This window comes from Cardiocondyla obscurior, linkage group LG07 (assembly GCF_019399895.1).
Source record: "Cardiocondyla obscurior isolate alpha-2009 linkage group LG07, Cobs3.1, whole genome shotgun sequence".
Lineage (NCBI taxonomy): Eukaryota > Metazoa > Arthropoda > Insecta > Hymenoptera > Formicidae > Cardiocondyla > Cardiocondyla obscurior.
The window spans coordinates 4,274,438-4,295,005 of NC_091870.1; the positions used below are offsets into that span (position 1 = coordinate 4,274,438).

The 20,568-nt window shown below is 48.7% G+C and overlaps 1 protein-coding gene across 1 annotated transcript; it reads left to right on the forward strand.

Annotated features, from left to right (window-relative positions):
* Positions 1 to 2,053: 2,053 nt before the first annotated feature.
* On the forward strand, positions 2,054 to 11,347 carry LOC139104053 (uncharacterized). The gene is made up of 3 exons (XM_070659281.1): positions 2,054 to 2,079; positions 4,512 to 8,141; positions 11,026 to 11,347. Exons 1-3 carry the CDS (start codon positions 2,054 to 2,056, stop codon positions 11,345 to 11,347), a joined length of 3,978 nt encoding a protein of 1,325 aa, XP_070515382.1.
* The last annotated feature ends 9,221 nt before the right edge of the window (positions 11,348 to 20,568 follow it).

Genomic DNA, 20,568 nt, shown 5'->3' on the forward strand with positions numbered 1-20,568 from the left:
GGAATAACAACTACTATTCCGTTCTTCAAGCAGATGTGTGCGTCGTGTCGCGTTTGTCTAATGTGTGTCGGAAGCTATCACAATCAGTCGCAATTTTAAATTTTCGTCTTGCTACGTAAATGTGAAATCTTTTTATTGCATATGCAGGGTGTCTCATACCATATGACCCACCCGGAAAAAATACGTAGATTTTATTATTATGAGTAAGAAAGTCCTGTATCATTTTTCAATTTGGGCATTTATTTTTGAGAAAATAATTATTGAAATATAAGTATACATGACCGAATATAAGCGCATCGTTTGAAGCAGGCCGAGATGCTGGCAATACGGCCCGCCTCACTCAGTTCACACATTGGACGACCGACTGATAACGGGTACGACATGCAAGCGAAACGATGCGACGACACGCGAGCGAGAAGGTGCGACAGTACATGAGGCGTGGTAAGCGATCGATTTGACCAATAGCCTGAGAAAAAAATCTTCAACCTGATTACGTGGATAAACGATTCCTCTCTATAAGGAAGTAATCTATGGCATATATTAAAATATAACAATTAATATTGTTAATAATAAAATAGAATATGTAATAATATTTTAAGATACTGTTGTAACCCAAACCTCATTACAACACCAAAAGTAAAACGGAATAGGACCTCGTAACACAATTCCACTAAAGCTGCATCAGCAGCCTACATTTGACAAAAGATAATAAACAGATAACGTTTAATAAAAATTAAGAAAAAGAGGTTGCGAGACCCTATTGCCGAAACCGCTGAGGTTGCATTGGCCCGGTAACTGAGTGACGGCCATGCAACCTGCTGACTAAAAAAAAATAAAAAATTCTTTAAATACCCGCGGGTCACTGGCCGCGGGCAGTTACTCCTAAAGATATAGACGTGCGGTGACGGTCGCACGTAACGTTATTCCGTACGCGTGCCGACCTGCGATATCTCGCGGAGACGAGGACGTCAGTAACTCGACGCAATGCAGATTATAGTATAATTGAATAAGAAGCAAGTGTACGAAAAAACAGTAAAGACATTTATTTCAATATTGAATAGCTGTGGTAATAATTCTGTTTTGCGCTCTCACCCTTCTCGTCAGTCCCCGAAGGACGGACCCCGAGCACCGGCCGCGGTGCAACAATACTTAGGCGTAATATCAATTCAACTATTTTTTAAGTAAAGGAAATAACTATCAATGTTTTATAAATTAAAACGTAATTTTTTTAAAATGAATAAATAATGAGCCATTGCGCAACTCATCTCCTTATATCAACCGTCGAAAGTCAAGATCTTAAGAATAATAAACAGCCCGAGATATCTGATAATTGAGTCGTACACACGGTTCTAAATTGTCTAATTTATGAGACAGACAAAATGGAGGCGCAATACTCGATCTGCTTCGCGCATGGTAAAAATTAAAAGCCATAACCAGATGTCTCCGGTTGAATATTGAAAAAGAAAATTTAATTGTTAAAACTCTATAAAAGGAAAAAATTCAAAACTTAGTAATTTAATAATCCAAGGCTATCAAAGAGCCGTTAATAATTTATTAAACTATTACTTGCACTTTTATTTTTTTAGAGTTTATTCAAAACTAATCATTGTAATAAATTTTACCAAACATCGTATTTAATATTAAATAATTTTGTAAAATATTATTTTATTTAAAAACTAAATTGCTTTAAAGAAAAGGAAACAACTCATGTTACCAAACGTAAATATTCAAATGCACGTATATTAGCGCCTTACAAATATCTAATAGACAACCACTTTTGCCTTCTGAGCTGCCGTTCCACAAAGGCAACGTTATGATCATTGTAAGCATACGATGCCCTGAAAAGTATTCAGAGCTCACTTTTTGAGGCGCCTTTAACTAAAAGCGCTTCTAAAAGCGGTTTTGCTAAAGTGGTCGTATTTAGAATTTACATTTAAAGGCACCTTTAAAAGTGGCAGTCACTTTTAACCAAAATGTGCGTTTTTACCTCAAAAAAGCTATTCTAAACCCATTTTTGTAGCACATTTTGCGGCACATTTAGCGAAAATCCAATATGGCGGCACCCATGCGATTTGACAGGTGGGCCCGTATCGCGACTTAAGTAATTTTTTAAAAAAAGGTATAAAAAAACGCCAAGTATAAGCGCGCGAAATTAAAATAACTACAAAATGAATGAAATCACCCTCAAAACTAGATCCCCCAAAAAGAACAAAAAATGTTTACTGTAATATTGAATACTCTCTATTAAAGTTATGAGATCAAATAATTGCGCCAAGAACCTAAAGAATCTAGAAAAATTTAAACAATACAAACCATGTAAAACCGTACGAAAATAGATTTAGGTTTGTCCCGATGATATAACGTGGTAATGTAAAGAAAAAAAAAACAAAAAATCTTGGCGCTGCGAAATCAAATCTGATGAGTAGCATAACGCAAAAATAAAATTATAATTTGAGATTTTAAAGATTTGATTTTGCTGCGCCAAGATTTTGTGTTTTTTCTTTCTTTACATTACCACGTTATATCATCGGGACAAACCTAGGTCTATTTTTGTACGGTTTTACATGATTTGTATTGTTTAAAATTTTCTAGATTCTTTAAGTTCTTGGCGCAATTATTTGATCTCATAACTTTAATAGAAAGTATTCAATATTACAGTAAACATTTTATGTTTTTTTGGGGGATCTAGTTTTGAGGGTGATTTCATTCATTTTGTAGTTATTTTAATTTCGCGCGCTTATACTTGGCGCTTTTTTATACCTTTTTTTAAAAAAAGGTAATTTTGGGGGGGAATTTCATTCATTTTGTAGTTGTAATATTTAACCGAAAAGAAGTAATTTTAATTGTTTAAACAAATTTTTTTGCAAAGATCGATATCTATACAGTCGATAAATTAAGTACCATCTAGCGGTGCGAAAATAATAACACACCACACACCTCCCTTTTTGAAATGACATAATATTTTAGGTTAATATATATGTCATTATAACTATCACCAGAGTCGATAATAATAAAGTCGATAAATCAATCCGCGCCATCTAGTGATGCAAAAACGAAAGGGACATTTTTCAAAACGTAAAAATGACGACGGAGAATTTTAAATAATTTTACTCTTGTAACCAAAATTAACATCGCGATATCTCTATTTATAGACAACGCAGCGAAATAATAAAAACACTTTTATTATACAGTGCTCAAAAGTGATATAGCATAGAAAAATTCTATGCAAAAATTGTCAAACTTTGACCGACGGTAACTCCGCGAAAAATTATCGTAAAATTATGATTTTTTAAATGAAAGCTTGGAATCTCTACTTTAAGATGCTGTAGTTGGATTTTAATTTTGATTTATTTTCAGTACTGTAACATCTCAAAATGTGAGAACATGTTTAATGCATTAAAAATTACAAAGTTTAACGGAACGTACGGACTTGCTACATTTTTTGGGATAGATTCTGTTTGCAAAAACATAAAATCTAAACTTTTCTCTTAAATTAAAAAACAAATAAAGGTTGCTGCGATTTTTTTTTCGCAATAATACAGCATTTTAAAGTAACCCTTGTGTTCGCGAATACCACGTTTCGCTCGCATGAGTCCTTGCCGTGTATCGGGAGCACGTGCTTTCTGCATGTGCTCTCGATTCTACGCGAGCTTAACCGACGAATTATTCCCCCCTTTTTCGGATATTTCGTCAGATCGGCAAAGGTATTTAGTAGCCGACTAGACACGACGTTACGCGGGTGTTAAATTTGTTGCGCTCTCTTTGGTACTCCGCTACCGCGGACTCAGTTTTCTATTACGGCCTGCTGGCCCACCTTGCACCCAGCCGCGAGTGCAATTCAATTTTGTGACTTGTGCGTGCAACTCACCATCGCTAGGAGCCTTTGTTACATGCCGCTCTCGACACGGTAAGCGAACGTGATCGCGATCGCGAACTCCTGGGGCTCCTACGTTAGATTTACCTCGTCTCGCGCGCAAGATCGTCCGACTCGGTGAGCGTGCTACTCCACGCTCTGGTTTCTCAAGATTTCCGTCGCGCTTTTCTGTTGATTGAGCCCGATTAAAAGGGAGTTATCCAAGATCTCCGCCCGAAACGCGTATAATTCGTATCCGTGCCGAGACCGAGCACGTGCTCCACGCGTGCACGATTAACTTTTGTATTTTGTTGAGAATAAACTATTAATTTGTGTTACGTTTATCGCTCGCCTCTTTAATTTACCGAATTTCTTTAATCGCTCGAGTGTACGGTCACTTCTGGCCGTCCCGGCAGTCTTTCACGCACGCAGAACGTGAAGCGTTCACGCGTGTACACGTGAACATATAGTTTTGGTCCTTCGAGCCGGATCACGCTCGAGGTGATACGAGTTTTTTTCGGTACATTCCGCGGGTTTCACGTGATATACGTATTCTCTATATACACGGTGTTGTGAAAACGTGCACATTATGGAGACATTGTTGACCGAGCAACTGCTTATTAAACGGTCTATTTTGCGTACATTGGACAATGTAAAGAAATTGGGCAAGCCTAATTTCACTGCGGCAAAACTGCGAAGCCGCCTGTGTTCCCTGCAGGACAACTGGAGCAAATTCCAGAGCGGACATCTCCGTCTGGTTGAAGCGGCCGCATCTGTGGACCGATCTGGCATCGACTACTTTTGCGGACAACTCTTTCGAGGCGACGGAAGACGTGTTCCTGACTACTAAGGACGTTCTAAGTGAATGGCTAGAGGAATTGGAGCCGCCGCCGACCCCTCAATCATCAATGCAGTCGACTGGTATTTTGCACGATACGTCGGTACTTGCGGGACCGCGTATGCCTTACATTAAGCTGCCGCCGTTTAATGGCACCCTATCGGAATGGGAGCATTTCCGCGATAGATTTACTTCGCTCGTTATTCAAAACGCGGGTCTTACTGATTTTGCACGTATGCACTATTTATCGTCGTCCGTTACGGGATCGGCTCTTTCTTGTATCTCTGATATTCCGGTTACTGCCGATAATTTCGCAATTGCTTGGGCTGCTCTCACGAAGCGTTTCGAGAGCCGTCGGCGTCTCGTAAGAGGTCATTTCGCTACGTTATTCGGGCTGAGCGTCGTAACGCGTGAATCGGCCGCCGATTTGCAAGCGCTTTGTGATAAAGTTGAGATGACGGTCTCGGCGTTGAAACAGTTAGGACGTACGCCGAAACTTCTTTGGAACGACTTTCTCGTCCAACTCATCTCTAGAAATCTGGACCCTGTCTCGCGAAGAGCCTGGAATCTGAAGAGCTGTGATTCGGACGAATTGCCGTCATATACGGACTTAATTACATTCGTGACCAACCGGTGTCACGCTTTGGAAGAATCCGACCATGCGGCCGTCATCAAAACAGAGCGTGCACAGAAGTCGCTCCGTGTGCACGCTACAAACACGTGTACGTCTACAAACGCGTGCCCGCTTTGTAAATCGAAACATTACTTGAGCGCCTGCTCGCGTTTTCTTGCGTCGACTTCTAAGATACGCGTTGAAACAGTCAAGCGTTTGAAACGTTGTTTAAATTGTTTGAGTGCAACGCACTCAGTTGCGGACTGCCAAAGTCAGTTTTCCTGCCGTAATTGTAAGAAACGGCATCACTCCACGTTACATGTAGAACCGGATGCGCCTGCGAACGCTGAGACGCAGACCGTTGCGGAGCCCTCGCCCCCCGTTGCGGCCGTACATACCAGCGCACTGGTAGACGTCCCGTGCCGGGAACGCGCCTGTGTACTACTCGCTACCGCTCGAGTTACCGTCGCAGCAAATTCCGGGCGTTATGTGACTGTTCGGGCACTGCTAGATCAAGGCTCCGAAGCCACATTTATTTCTGAATCCGTCGCTCAGATCCTGAGGGCTAAACGCGTCCGTAAACCCATAGCGATCTCCGCCGTCGGTGGTATAGATGCCGGTTTTGTGCGACAGGCGATCTCGATCACGATTTCGTCATCTAGTAAGGACGCCCCGGTACTTGAGACTACTGCTCTCATTCTTAAGTCGTTGACGAATTACGCGCCTAAGGGTTCAGCGTCTCGAGATGATCTGGCTCACCTCCGGGATTTAGAATGGGCTGACCCGACTCCGACGCGATCAGACCCCATTCAATTGATAATAGGCGCGGATCTATACGGAGATCTTTTGCTCGAGGGCCTTCGCAGGGGGCGTTCCGGGCAACCTATCGCTCAAAACACCATCTTCGGTTGGGTGATATCAGGACCGACAGGCTCAACGACCACGCGTCCTAACGCTATCTCGCAATTAACCGCCCTTCATTGCACGTCTCTGGTCGACCTGGACACCACAATCCAGAAATTTTGGGAGATTGAGGAGGTGCCGCGCTCCCGACTCCTCGTCCCTGCCGAGAAACGGTGCGAAGATCATTTTCGCGAGACGCATTCACGCGAGGCTAACGGGAGATATGTGGTACGTCTTCCTTTTCTATCTCCTCCCACGTCTTCGATCGGTGATTCGCGCCGGGTCGCGGAAAAACAATTGAGGCATTTGCAACGTCGTCTGCAAGGGTCCCCGGATTTACGCGTGGAATATTCACGATTCTTGCACGAATATGCGCAATTGTCTCACATGCGAAGGGCCTCGCGTTCCTCCGATTTTGATTGTCGCGTGTTTATACCTCATCACCCAGTGATCAAGTCTGACAGCGCAACAACGAAGCTTCGCGTTGTGTTTAATGCTTCGTGCCCTACGTCGACCGGTGTCTCGCTCAACGATTTGCTACATTCCGGGCCTAAACTACAGACCGAGTTACCGGCTATTTTATTACAATGGCGTCAACATCGATACGTGTACACAGCTGACATAGCGAAAATGTTTCGGCAAATCCTCGTCGATGAGCGCGATGTAAACTATCAATGTATTTTGTGGAGTCCGGACTCGTTGGATACGGTGGGCGAGTACCAACTTTTGACCGTCACGTACGGAATGAAATGCGCTCCGTACTTGGCATTGCGTGTGCTCCGTTGTTTATGTGAGGACGAGGGCTCCCGTTACCCGTTGGCAGTACCAATTTTACGCGACCAAACTTACGTGGACGACGTATTGTTCGGCGATCACGATATTGCAAAATTAAAGTCTAAGCGTGATCAACTAATTTCGCTTCTTCGCTGTGGCCATTTCACCTTAAGAAAATGGGCGAGTAACTCCACGCGATTATTGGATGACATTGATCCACGCGACCACGGGCTTGCCTGCGACAAATCTATTTCGGGAGATGACGCCGTAAAGGTTCTTGGGATTGTGTGGAATCCATCCTCCGACGCGTTTCGCTTTCACGTCAATCTTGACGATTCTCCGCCTAATTCTAAACGCGCGGTACTGTCGGTTATCGCTCGGGTGTATGATCCCCTCGGTCTAGCTACTCCGGTCACGATTTCCGCAAAAATTTTGATGCAAGCATTATGGCGCCTCCAGTCTGGCTGGGATGCTCCACTTCCGGAGAATATTTTCTCCTCATGGAGCACTCTCTACACTCAGCTCAGATGCCTGGGAGATCAGCAGATTCCGCGCTGGACGGGAGCTTCTCCAGGTTGTTGCGCCGAATTACACGGTTTTTCGGATGCATCGAATTGCGCGTACGCCGCATCCGTGTACTTAAAATTAATCCGCCCGGACAGGCCGGCGACCGTCACCTTACTTGCGGGCAAATCCAGGGTCGCCCCCCTCAAGACGCTCACGATACCACGCTTAGAATTATCAGCCGCTCTTTTGCTTAGTCGGCTCGTTGTTTTCGTCCGCGAAACCCTCGCGTTGCCCGCAATTCCGTGCCACTGCTGGACCGACTCCACGATAGCTCTCCAGTGGATTTGTTCCGACCCATCTCGGTGGAGCGTTTTCGTTTCTAATCGAGTCATTAAAATTCAGGAGTTACTACCCGACGCTACATGGCATCATGTGCCTACTGACGAAAATCCCTCGGATTGCGCGTCGCGCGGAATTTTCGGTTCCGAACTGAATGACCACCCGTTGTGGTGGCGAGGACCGTCGTGGCTTACGGGTCCACCCGATAGTTGGCCAGTTGATCCGGTTGTGCTTTCTTCCGAAATGCCGGAGGCAAAAAAATTAACCGTTGTACATGCGACAGCACCTCCTCCTCCGTGGGATCTCGCGACACGGTACGGCTCATGGAGCAAACTACTGCGTGTTACCGCGTACATTATGCGATTCATTACACGCTTGCGTAAAACGACGTCGATTTCTTCCGACTCGGATCCTCCGAGTTGTTCGCTCCGTTCTACTGAAATTAATCACGCGCGACTCTTTTGGATCCGTACGATTCAACGGGAATTATTCGGTCCGGAGCTGCGATCTCTAAAATCTGCCGATACTGTCGGTTCTCGGAGCGCTCTCGCGCCTCTTGCGCCCTTCCTAGATCGCGACGACGTTATACGCGTAGGAGGCCGACTCCGGCATGCGCCTTTTCCGTACGACGTCAAGCACCCGATTATTCTTGCGGCGCACCCTCTGGTGCAAGCTCTGATCCTTCACACTCATCTTCGAATGCTGCACGGCGGATTACAGCTGACGTTGACTACACTTCGTCGAGACTATTGGATATTACGCGCTCGTTCGTTAGTAAAAAAGGTGGTCTATTCTTGCGTGATTTGTGTACGCGAGCGCGCAACAATCCCTACGCAGTTCATGGGGAACCTTCCCGCAGAACGCGTGACGGTACCCCCGCGACCCTTCACGTGATGCGGTTTGGATTATGGGGGACCTGTGCGAGTTCGACCGTCCTCTGGTCGTGGAATCACTGCGCGAAAGGCATACATTGCCCTGTTTGTTTGCCTATCGACGCGAGCCGTTCATTTAGAACTAGTCACCGACTATAGCACCTCCGCCTTTCTCGCCGCTTTCACTCGTTTCTGTGCTCGACGTGGGTTGCCTCACACCGTTTACTCCGACAATGGCACAAACTTTGTCGGCGCTGATAAAGAACTCGCGATAGCCTATAAGGCTGCGTTGCATGACCCTGACTTCTTAAACAAAACGGCTCAGGACAGAATTTCTTGGAGTTTTATTCCACCCTCCGCCCCCCACTTCGGTGGCCTATGGGAGGCCGGAATTCGTAGCGTAAAACACCACTTACGTCGTGTGGTTGGGGAACATACGCTCACCGTGGAGGAGTTCTCGACGCTGTTGTGTCAAATTGAGGCGTGCCTCAATTCAAGGCCAATTGCTCCCTTATCGGATGCCTACGACGAATGTCAGGTCCTGACACCTGGTCATTTCTTGGTCGGATCTGCTCTTGCGACTCCACCGGAACCCTCGCTTCTCAACCTGGCCGAGAATCGCTTGTCTCGGTGGCAAGTTGTTAGGAGACTATCGGAAAGATTCTGGCGGCTCTGGACAAATGACTACGTGAACACGCTTCAACAGCGTTCGAAATGGCGCAAAATTAATCCGGACGTAGAAATAGGCCGGCTCGTATTGTTGCGCAACCCCGTTCTCCCCCCATGTAAATGGGATATCGGTCGTGTAACGGAAATTCACCCCGGCAACGACGGGTTGACTCGGGTCGTGACTATAAAAACTGCTTCGTCCACGTTCCGCAGGCCCATCGGTAAAATATGTTTGCTGCCAGTAAAATGCGCGACTTCGATAGATTAATCTAAGAGCAATTTTTTATTTTCATTTTTTGTATATTGATTCGATTACATCTACGCGGTAACGCGTCATTTTTTCTTTCATTTGTTATTACCTCAACAGAGTATTTTGTAACCTTCGTTTAATTTTGTATTGCGCTTATCATTTTCGATTTTTGTTTGACCGCTTGTTTTGCGTCAAAATCCGTAGATTAAGCTTGCGACCATTGTAATGCGGATATCAATGTAGTTAGTCTTTAAGTATCGTTTATTAATGAGCTGCGGCATTCTTGCGTTATGAACTTTGTAAGTTTGTTTTAAGTAGTACTTCTGTATTGTTATTCTTTATTTCCTTGTTCATGATTATTGAAACCACTGTTTCAAGGCCGGCGGTTATGTTCGCGAATACCACGTTTCGCTCGCATGAGTCCTTGCCGTGTATCGGGAGCACGTGCTTTCTGCATGTGCTCTCGATTCTACGCGAGCTTAACCGACGAATTATTCCCCCCTTTTTCGGATATTTCGTCAGATCGGCAAAGGTATTTAGTAGCCGACTAGACACGACGTTACGCGGGTGTTAAATTTGTTGCGCTCTCTTTGGTACTCCGCTACCGCGGACTCAGTTTTCTATTACGGCCTGCTGGCCCACCTTGCACCCAGCCGCGAGTGCAATTCAATTTTGTGACTTGTGCGTGCAACTCACCATCGCTAGGAGCCTTTGTTACATGCCGCTATCGACACGGTAAGCGAACGTGATCGCGATCGCGAACTCCTGGGGCTCCTACGTTAGATTTACCTCGTCTCGCGCGCAAGATCGTCCGACTCGGTGAGCGTGCTACTCCACGCTCTGGTTTCTCAAGATTTCCGTCGCGCTTTTCTGTTGATTGAGCCCGATTAAAAGGGAGTTATCCAAGATCTCCGCCCGAAACGCGTATAATTCGTATCCGTGCCGAGACCGAGCACGTGCTCCGCGCGTGCACGATTAACTTTTGTATTTTGTTGAGAATAAACTATTAATTTGTGTTACGTTTATCGCTCGCCTCTTTAATTTACCGAATTTCTTTAATCGCTCGAGTGTACGGTCACTTCTGGCCGTCTCGGCAGTCTTTCACGCACGCAGAACGTGAAGCGTTCACGCGTGTACACGTGAACACCTTGCATTTTGGCATATACCGCCGGCATTAGCATTACCCAATGTGCACCACGGGGAGGTTGCCGGTCGGATTTTGCACATTATATGGCCCTGAAAAGAGCCGTTTTTGAGTGTGCGCGCGCGCGCGCGTGTGTGTGTGTGTGTGTGTGTGTGTGTAAATTTTAATAATATGTATTTCCTCCGCGTTGTTGGATCACTGCTTGTAATCGGTTTCTCATATTAATACAGGTTCTAATTTCTTCTTGTGAAATGTCATTTCAGATTTGAATTACAGTTTCTAATAAATCTTCAAGATCGACAGGTTGTCTTGTTAAATTTCGCAACCTACGACCCATTATGTTCTACGTGTTCTACGGGGTTCAAATATGGACTAAATGCAGAATGTAGAAGCAGTCTAATTGAATTTAGCGCCATAAATTTGCGATTAAGGCGTGCGGTATGCGGTCGTGCGTTATCTTGTATAAGAATAAAATTTCTTCCTATGCGACGACTCATTGGTAACACATATGGTCGCAAAATTTCTCCTACATATCGTACCGCTGTCATTCCTGGTGCTGGTAGGACAACAAGATTAGTACGATGATTCCAAGTGATTCCTCCCCATACCATTATGGAGCCGCCGTTGAATCCTCTTACAGGAGCGACACACGCTCTGTCATACCGCTGTCCCCGACGACGCCAGACTCGAAATCGTCCATCAGAACCGAATAACGAAAATCGTGATTCGTCGGTGAAGAGCACATTTTGCCATTACCGCACTGTCCAATAAACATAAGTTCGCGCATATTCTAAGCGAGCACGTTGATGCTGAACATTTAACATCGGTACACGGCAGCGACTTCGAGATCTTTGATCTGCCTCATGCAAACGGTTTCTCACCGTCTGATCACTAATGTGACGATCTGGCATGACTGCTTCTGCAATTCGTCGAGCTGTGGTTGTTGGATTCCTGATAGTAAAATTGACAATAGCGCAATCTTCTCGTACGATCGTAATGCGTTCTCGACCTTGTCTTTGTTTTGGTAGCAAATTTCCCGGTTTCTTGATATCGACGCCAAATGCGAGAAACTATTGATTGATTTATACCAAGTTGTCTTGCAGTGTACGATTGAGAGAAATCCTTTTTCATAAACGCAATAATTTGTATTCGGACAGCGGGGAGGATGGAGCACCTGTTCGGTGTTGCAGTAGCCGAGAGTACTCGGCCGAGGCGGAGATCTCTCCACCCCGGTTTTGTGCAACGGTGCGAATGGATATTTTCGCCTAAGCAAGCTGACTGTCGATCCGGGATCGAGATCGCTCGAAGGAGGCGAAGTGCGCTTCACCCCACGAGCCGGTCGTACAAGTCTAAGTTTGCTTTCGGCAGGAAGATTCCTTTGCGGTGCAAGCGTCAGGAGTTCCTGACCGAGACGGAGTTCGCTCCACCCCGTTGGTTTGCTTGCTCCAGGAGTCGGTTCGGTTCGGATGTTCGCTGCGAGGCGAACGGCACGAGAACGGTGCGCGACTTCCCCGAGTTCGGCTTTTTATCTCGCACAAGGCGACATCCGGGGGTATCCTTGTTCGTGGCGCCGGCCGCGGTATTCCGCGGTACCGTGCGCGTCGCGCTCGCTCGGATGAGTTCGGGGCCGCTTGGATACGCTCGTTCCGCGGGACTTGGCGCGTTCCGCGGTACTCGTTACAATTACGTATTTCGATGATCGGTTTCTTCGGGAGCCCCCGCGCTCCCTTTCCTGGTCGAGAGGATGGTCGTCTCGTCCGTTCTTCGCCGGGAACGATGCTCATTCCGGGGGCATCGTTACATCGCCCCCTTCCTCAGGTTGGTGCATGTATTGGATGCACATCACGGCCGCTGTGACTTTTCCTTACACGATCGTAGGCGGCCGGCGGCGTCAAACCGCAGATGCCACCGGCGGTTTCCCAGCCGGGGCTTATATTGCCGGGCCACATGTACTGCGTATTGCGGGATCTCCAACACTATCCCCGGCTCCACCTCCACAGGTATTGGTGGCGGCGGTATCGGCCCCATCACGCGCAGCGGTTCCAGGGTCGGCCTCGGTGGTGCGGCTGGCTCGGTCCGTCGCTTGGACGGCGGAGGCGGTGGCGGTGTCTCCATGAGCCAGGCCCTCTTCCTGGCGTTCATTGCGTCGGACCGCTGCACCAAGGTCCCGACGCGAGGAACTGTTGGCCGGCTGGTTGTGGTGTCCGGCCTTGCTGCTTCCTGCGGATCCTCCTGGCGTTTCTCCGGCGAGTCGCGAAACAGGCGGACCCATTCGTCTCCGATCGCCGGTGCCGTCGGGTCGTATCCCTCGCACAAGATAGCGTTGATTTCCGCTAGGATGTCTCGCTCCATGGCTGGTTCGACTGGTAATGAGAGCGAGATCTGTCTCCGGAGCTTCCTCGGCTTTACTTTGTTGTCGTCCTCGCTCGTTGTTTATTTCCCGGTTGTCGTCTCCTGTTGCCTCATCCTCCGGCCTCATCTTCAGATCCTTGACGTGTACGTGTCGGTACCACTTCCCGCGCGGGCTCCGCAAGTCGACGATCACCGGCGAAATTACGCGACGTATTTCGAGCGGCCCAACGAATTTCGGCGCGAGTTTGGCGTTGAACGCCGCGGCTTTGTTAGATAACGGTCGGTCGCGCTTGCAAACAATATCGCCTATTGCCGGTCTCCATTCTTTCCGCCGGAGATTATAATATTTTTCTTGCCGCTGGAATGCGCGCGCGAGGTGTACGCGGACAAGTTCGTACGCTTCCTCGAGTTGTCGCTTCCGTTCGTTCCGTTTGACGGATTGATTGCGCGGTTCGTCCGGTCGTCTCAATTCTCGTCCGTGTGTTAAAAACGCGGGCGTATACCCGGTGGCCTCGCTGGCGGCGGTATTAAACGCGAACTGGAGTTCGGGCAGATATTCGTCCCAAGTACGGTGTTTTTGCCGGACGTATTGGGCGATCATCGTTTTGATCGTCCGATTTGCTCGTTCGACCGGGTTGCACTGCGGCGCGTACGCGGGGGTCAGGCGGTGTTTTATTCCGAATTCTTTTAGCATTTCTGTTAATCGTTCGGCTTTAAATTGCGTCCCATTGTCGGATAGAATTTCCTCGGGACACCCATGTCGGAGAATAATTGCCTCCCTCAAATGCTTTTTGACTTCGTCCGCGGTCGCCTTACGCAGTGCGCGCATTTCCACCCATTTCGTGAACCGGTCCTGCATGTTGAGCAGCCACGTATGCCCATTTCGCGAGCGCGGGAGCGGTCCTACTAAATCTATGGCTATCTGTTGACCGGGATGGTCGATGGCCGTACTGTGCATGATGCCGGTCGATTTGCTTTGCTCGGTTTTGTAGGCTAAGCAGGTGGGGCAGTTCCGTACGTATTTCGCGATGTCGCGGAACATTCCGGGCCAGTAATATATCCGAGCGATCCGCGCAATGGTTTTCGCGATCCCGAGGTGGCTCGCGGTCGGCTCATCGTGATACTTTTGCATCAATTCCGGTCGTTCTTCCGTCGGTACGCACTCTTTCCATTGTACGTCGGTCGGCGTTTCGGTGAAATCGAGTTGATGCAAAAGATGCCGATACAGCCGGCCTTCCGTGATCCGTAAATCCGGATTTTCGTGCGGTTGTTCGCATGCCCGTTGCCACATTTTCCGATGCCACGTGCATTTCGTTTGTCGGACGCTGTTCACGTGGTATTGTCGCGAAAGCGCGTCGGCTACTCGGTTCAGCGCCCCTTTCCGGTATCGAATTTCGAAATTGTATTGTTGCAATTCGAATGCCCATCGGCCGAGACGGCCCGTGGGCGATTCGAGTTTTTGCAACCACCGTAGTGACTGATGGTCGGTTACTACGGTGAATTCGTATCCTTCTAGATATCCGCGCATTTTCCGGATTCCCCACAGGACCGCTAGACACTCAAGCTCGGTCGCGCTGTAATTTCGTTCTGCTTTACTGAGGGTGCGGCTCGCGTACGCGACGACGCGTTCCCCCTCGGCAAAATGTTGCGTTAACACTGCCCCGAGTCCGGCGTTGCTGGCGTCGGTCTGGAGCACGAATTTTCGCGTGAAGTCGGGGCAGGCTAATATCGGTGCCGTGGTCAGCGTCTTTTTCAGTGAGTTAAACGCGGCCTGTTCTTCTTCCCCCCAGTTCCATTTGACGTTTTTGCGTGTTAGCGCGGTTAACGGCGCGGCTACGGTTGCAAAATCCTGTACGAATCGCCGGTACCAGGATGCAACTCCCAAGAAACGTCGAACTTGCCGGACGGTGCGCGGTTCCGGCCAGGTGGTCACTGCGGCGGTTTTCTCGGGGTTGGTACGAATTCCGTCGTGGTCTACGATATGTCCCAGATATTTGAGGGAATCCACGCAGAATCGGCATTTGTCGGGATTCAATTTTAACTTCGCGTCACGCAGGCGGCGGAATACTTCGGCGAGTATGCGTATGTGATGTTCGAAATTCGGACTGCAAACGATAATATCGTCCAGGTAAACGAATACGTATGGTTCGAGGGCGGGACCGAGAATCGTGTCTAGCAGTCGCTGGAATGTCGCGGGCGCGGAGTGTAGTCCGAATGGCATGACGCGAAATTGCATCAAGCCGCGCCCTGGTACGGTGAAGGCTGTGACGGGTCGGCTTTCCGGTGCTAGCGGTACATGCCAATACCCGTTTTTAAGATCGAGTGTCGACAAATACTTTGCTCCGCGTAATTTATCTAGCGTGGCTTGGATCTGTGGCAACGGGTACGCGTCGCGAGCCGTTACTTCGATGACGCGGCGAAAATTTATGCAGAACCGGTGTTTGCCGTCTTTCTTCTTCACTAGTACGATCGGCGAGCTCCAACCGCTTTCGAAGGGCTCGATTACTCCGTCCGCGAGCATCTTTTCGACTTCGGTGTCGATGATCTGCTGCATCGCGGGGTTCCGTGGTCGATAGCGTTGTTTAATCGGCGCGTCGGTTTGTACGCGTAAGCGATGCTCTAATTTGTCGGTCGGGCCCCGTACGCTCTCAAATTTTCGCATCTCGGTCTCTAAAAATGATTTTAGTCGCGATTCTTCTTCCCCCCTGGTCGGTATTTCTCCCGTCGCGGTTTCTGTGGCGGTGACGTGCGGTGTTCGCGTGACGCATCGGTCTCGGTCGGGAGGTGGTGGAACGCTAAACGCGGCGCGGGCCCATATGTCCACCCCGATTAATACGGCGCTGTCGAGCGTTGGCAAAATCAGAAATGTGTGCGTTAAATTTTTCTCCCCTATTACGATCGGCACGGCGATTTCCCCGGTGGTGTGGGTCGCCGAACCGTCGGCGAGCCGCACCTGACCGATCGAATCCTTGTATGCTATTCCGTGCGCGTGTAGTTGTTCGGCTGTATTTTCGTTGACATACGATACCTCGGAGCCGGTATCGAACAACGCCTCATACGTCTGCCCGAGGATCTCGACGGGCAGGTGCGGTCGCGGATTATAATTTATTACGGGGACCGGGCGCGGCCGCTGTTTCCCCGGTCCGAGTCGCGTTTCCCGCCGGATGGCACTCGCGTGTAAGCACCCCGTCCTTACCGCACTGCGAGCAGAATTTTCGCGGAATTCGCTTGCAGTCGAAGCGTGTGTGGCCGCGCTGCTTGCACCTCCAGCAGCATTCGTTACGGTCGTAACTGGTGGCCAACGCCGCGGTTTGACGGGATGCGGCCGGACGCGGCTGACGGTCGAGGCTCTTTTCGATTTCGGCCACGCGACGCGCGAGTTCGGTCGGGCTACGGACCGTGTCTCCGCAGATAAATGGACGTAAGCGCGGGTCCATATTTTCGAGAAGAATTTCCATCTTCTCTTCCTCCGAATATCCCCCCGCCCGTCTCATGAGGGTCGCTATTTCGGTGGCGAATTTGCGGAACGTTTCGCCGGTCTTCTGCACGCGCGCGTCGATTTCCCGTTTTAGCTGGGCCCAATAGCGGTAGGGTAGGAATTGTTCCCTAAACGCGGTGCGGAACGCGTCCCAGGTAACCCAGTCTTGCCTGTTATTGCGGTACCACTCGAGGGCCTCCCCCCGCAATAATTCCGGCAGCCCGCGGAGCATGTGTATCCCGTTGAAGCCATATACGGAGGTCAACTCGTCGACGCGCTCGAGAAATCCCGCCGGATCCTTCCCGTCGAAGTGGCATCCCCATTTCCGTATTTGATTCATGATCTTGGCCGGATCGTCGGTGGGCGCGGTAATCTCGATTAGCGGAGTGGCTATCGTCGCGTGCGACGGCCCGGGCCGTGGTAAAAAATACGTGTCTGGATTATCGCGGACGTATTCGCTGAGGCGTTGTCGCAAATCGTCGATCGTACCGGTCGCGACTATCTGCAGTTCCTCCAGTTCGGCAATTAATTCGGCTTTAGTTAATTTATATATCCACTCTCGTGGCATTCTTCGTTACGGACTAGTGACTTAAAGTCCCTGTTCGGGCGCCATGAAACGACCGTAATTCCTGGCCGCGAATATCGTACAAGCTGGAGTGCCCGGACGTACTCGCCGGGCGGACAGGATTCGCGAGTTGAATTGAGAGGTCCGAGAATGCACGAGACGTGGTTTATGTAACAATTAATTGACACTTTATTCAATTAATAAAACAGAAATACATTAAGCCAATTATGACGAACGCGTGATTAAGACGTCGCCGGACGAACACGAATTTAACAATAGATTCACGATGACGCGATAATTGGCGCGAGTATGCGCCTGATCGGTACGGTGGTAATCGATACGCGGATCTATGACGGGCGGACCGTTACAGGTTTTCGGCAGCCGCCTAGATAACGCCCTAATCGGAGCGCGGGGCTAGCGGCGCGAATATTTCCCCGAGTCGCGGGCCTGGGCGGGGCCTGATCTATGCACGCGGCGCGAGACGCGGTGATCGACCTAACGCTTAGATCGCGGCGCGAACGCGGTATTCGGACAGCGGGGAGGATGGAGCACCTGTTCGGTGTTGCAGTAGCCGAGAGTACTCGGCCGAGGCGGAGATCTCTCCACCCCGGTTTTGTGCAACGGTGCGAATGGATATTTTCGCCTAGGCAAGCTGACTGTCGATCCGGGATCGAGATCGCTCGAAGGAGGCGAAGTGCGCTTCACCCCACGAGCCGGTCGTACAAGTCTAAGTTTGCTTTCGGCAGGAAGATTCCTTTGCGGTGCAAGCGTCAGGAGTTCCTGACCGAGACGGAGTTCGCTCCACCCCGTTGGTTTGCTTGCTCCAGGAGTCGGTTCGGTTCGGATGTTCGCTGCGAGGCGAACGGCACGAGAACGGTGCGCGACTTCCCCGAGTTCGGCTTTTTATCTCGCACAAGGCGACATCCGGGGGTATCCTTGTTCGTGGCGCCGGCCGCGGTATTCCGCGGTACCGTGCGCGTCGCGCTCGCTCGGATGAGTTCGGGGCCGCTCGGATACGCTCGTTCCGCGGGACTTGGCGCGTTCCGCGGTACTCGTTACAATTACGTATTTCGATGATCGGTTTCTTCGGGAACCCCCGCGCTCCCTTTCCTGGTCGAGAGGATGGTCGTCTCGTCCGTTCTTCGCCGGGAACGATGCTCATTCCGGGGGCATCGTTACAAATTAAATCTAAATTTTATTGTCTAACGCACTATTAATTATAAATGTTTGAACTATGATCTTGGCGAGCGCAATTTTCTGCTCCGTCCATACCTGAGCTCGCAGAGGCAAGATTCCATCCAGAACGCATGGTATCGCTTGCTACCTTACTCCGTAGAATTGTTTCTCCAGTCGGAAACATTCGTGCAGCAGTCTATTGGTTCTGCGAGCCCAGTTGCGAAGATGTATAGTAATCGACGTAGTACCAACGTTCTGGACGATCCCTCTTTGCCACTTCGCACCTTCGCGGATGGCAACGAAGGTTCCCACCGTGATTTCATGAGATGATAGTATGAGTTTGAGTGCTATTAATCTCATATGTAGGGCCATTCGTTCCATCATCTCCATATGAGCTTTCTTATCGTTGACCAATTTCACCCAAAACATAGTGGGTGACTACGACGACGACGACCAGTTATCGATGCATGGATACAAGGAACTGACCGCTCGATGGTTGAAAGTTTCATCTTGATCCAAATTGTTTTCATGTTTATAAAGATAAAAATTATTATTCTCGTTCTTACTCACGTTACTCCTCGTAAACATACTAGCGCTCGCTTCAACCCTCATTGTAAAATAGACTACGCAAAGAACAAAAGCTATGCAGCTAAACACAAAGACTCTGCAAACAGACCTCTGTTTAGTGTTAGCCGAATAACTACCTTGTGGTTATTCGGCGGGTGAACATTTCTTTTATCGGAAAGAGATAAGTTAACGATTTATAATACCGTGAAGTGAAAAAGTGTTAAAAATAATCTTTAAACAAGGGCAACCAAACTTTTTTTCCGAAAGAGATAACCTAACCGTTTTTTTATACCGAGAAGTGAAAAGTATTAACAAATGATCAATATAATTTGAGAGAGGGTAAAAAATGTATCGATACGCGCGAGCCAATAACAGATACATGCGGTCGGGGTACGACTCGTCGAAACCTTCGTCGTAAATTGTGTATTACGATGTAAATAATTTGTACGGATGGGCCATGTGTCAGCCGTTACTGTACGCGGATTTCAAATAAGTTGACAACCTCGCGAATCTCGACGTGGACGCGATCGCCGCAGACTCGCCCACGAGTTATATCTCGAGGTAGATCTCGAGTATCCCGCGAGCGTGTACGACGCGCACTCCGATCTGCCGTTCTGTCCCACGCGACAGAAACCACTGAGGGCAAAACACGATGTAAAACTTTTAATTACGTTGTACGATAAGAAGCGATACGTCATCCATTATCACAATGTGCAGTTGTGCACGCGTCACGGTCTTCGCGTCACCAAGGTTTACCGCGTGCTGCGATTCACTCAATCGGCGTGGTTGCGCGATTACATCGAGCTCAACACGAGTCATCGAACTCGCGCGACCAACAATTTCGAGAAATATCTGTTCAAACTGATGAACAACGCGGTGTTCGGCAAAACAATGGAGAACGTACAAAATCGCGTCGACGTTCGATTGTTCTCGCGGTGGGACAAACGGTACGCCGTAGAAACGATGATCGCCAAACCTAATTTTCACATCAGAAACGTATTCGCGGAAAATTTAGTGGCCGTGGAATTGCGTAAACTCGAGGTGAAATTCGCCAAGCCGATATACGTCGGTATGTCCATACTCGACGTATCTAAGATGTGCTTGTATAAATTTCATCACGAGTACATGTTACCAACTTTTAAAGACAAATGTAGCGTCATGTATACCGACACGGACAGTCTCGTGTACAACGTCCAGTGCGACGACGTATACGAGACGATAAAGCGTGATATCGCGCGGTTTGACACGAGCGACTATCCACCTGATAACGCGTACGGTATACCTCTCGCAAACAAAAAAATACCGGGTTTAATGAAGGATAAGTGCAACGGTGCGATCGTTACAGAGTTTGTCGGGCTCAGAGCGAAAATGTACGCGATCAAGGTGGACGGTAAAAGCGACATCAAAAAAGCAAAGGGTATGAAGAGCGGAGTCGTATTGCGAACTATAACGTTTAACGACTATGTGAAGTGTTTCAAGAACAAGATTGCGATGACTCGCGACCAATCGTGTATGAGATGAAAATTGCATGAAGTGTACACCGTGTCCGAGACAAAGATCGCTTTGAGTCCGTACGATGACAAGCAATATCTTGTGCCGGACTCGACAGAGACCTTACCGTGGGGTCATTATCGCATACCTCAATAATCATATATAGATGTATTATAG

What these genes read in the sequence shown, in the direction of transcription:
- LOC139104053 (XM_070659281.1), top strand. Translation starts at nt 2,054, where the DNA reads ATGGCGGCACCCATGCGATTTGACAG. An exon ending in GCACCCATGCGATTTGACAG is followed by an intron (nt 2,080 to 4,511) that starts GTGGGCCCGTAT and finishes GACAATGTAAAG; the next exon opens with AAATTGGGCAAGCCTAATTT. An exon ending in CCGTGGGATCTCGCGACACG is followed by an intron (nt 8,142 to 11,025) that starts GTACGGCTCATG and finishes ATGTCATTTCAG; the next exon opens with ATTTGAATTACAGTTTCTAA.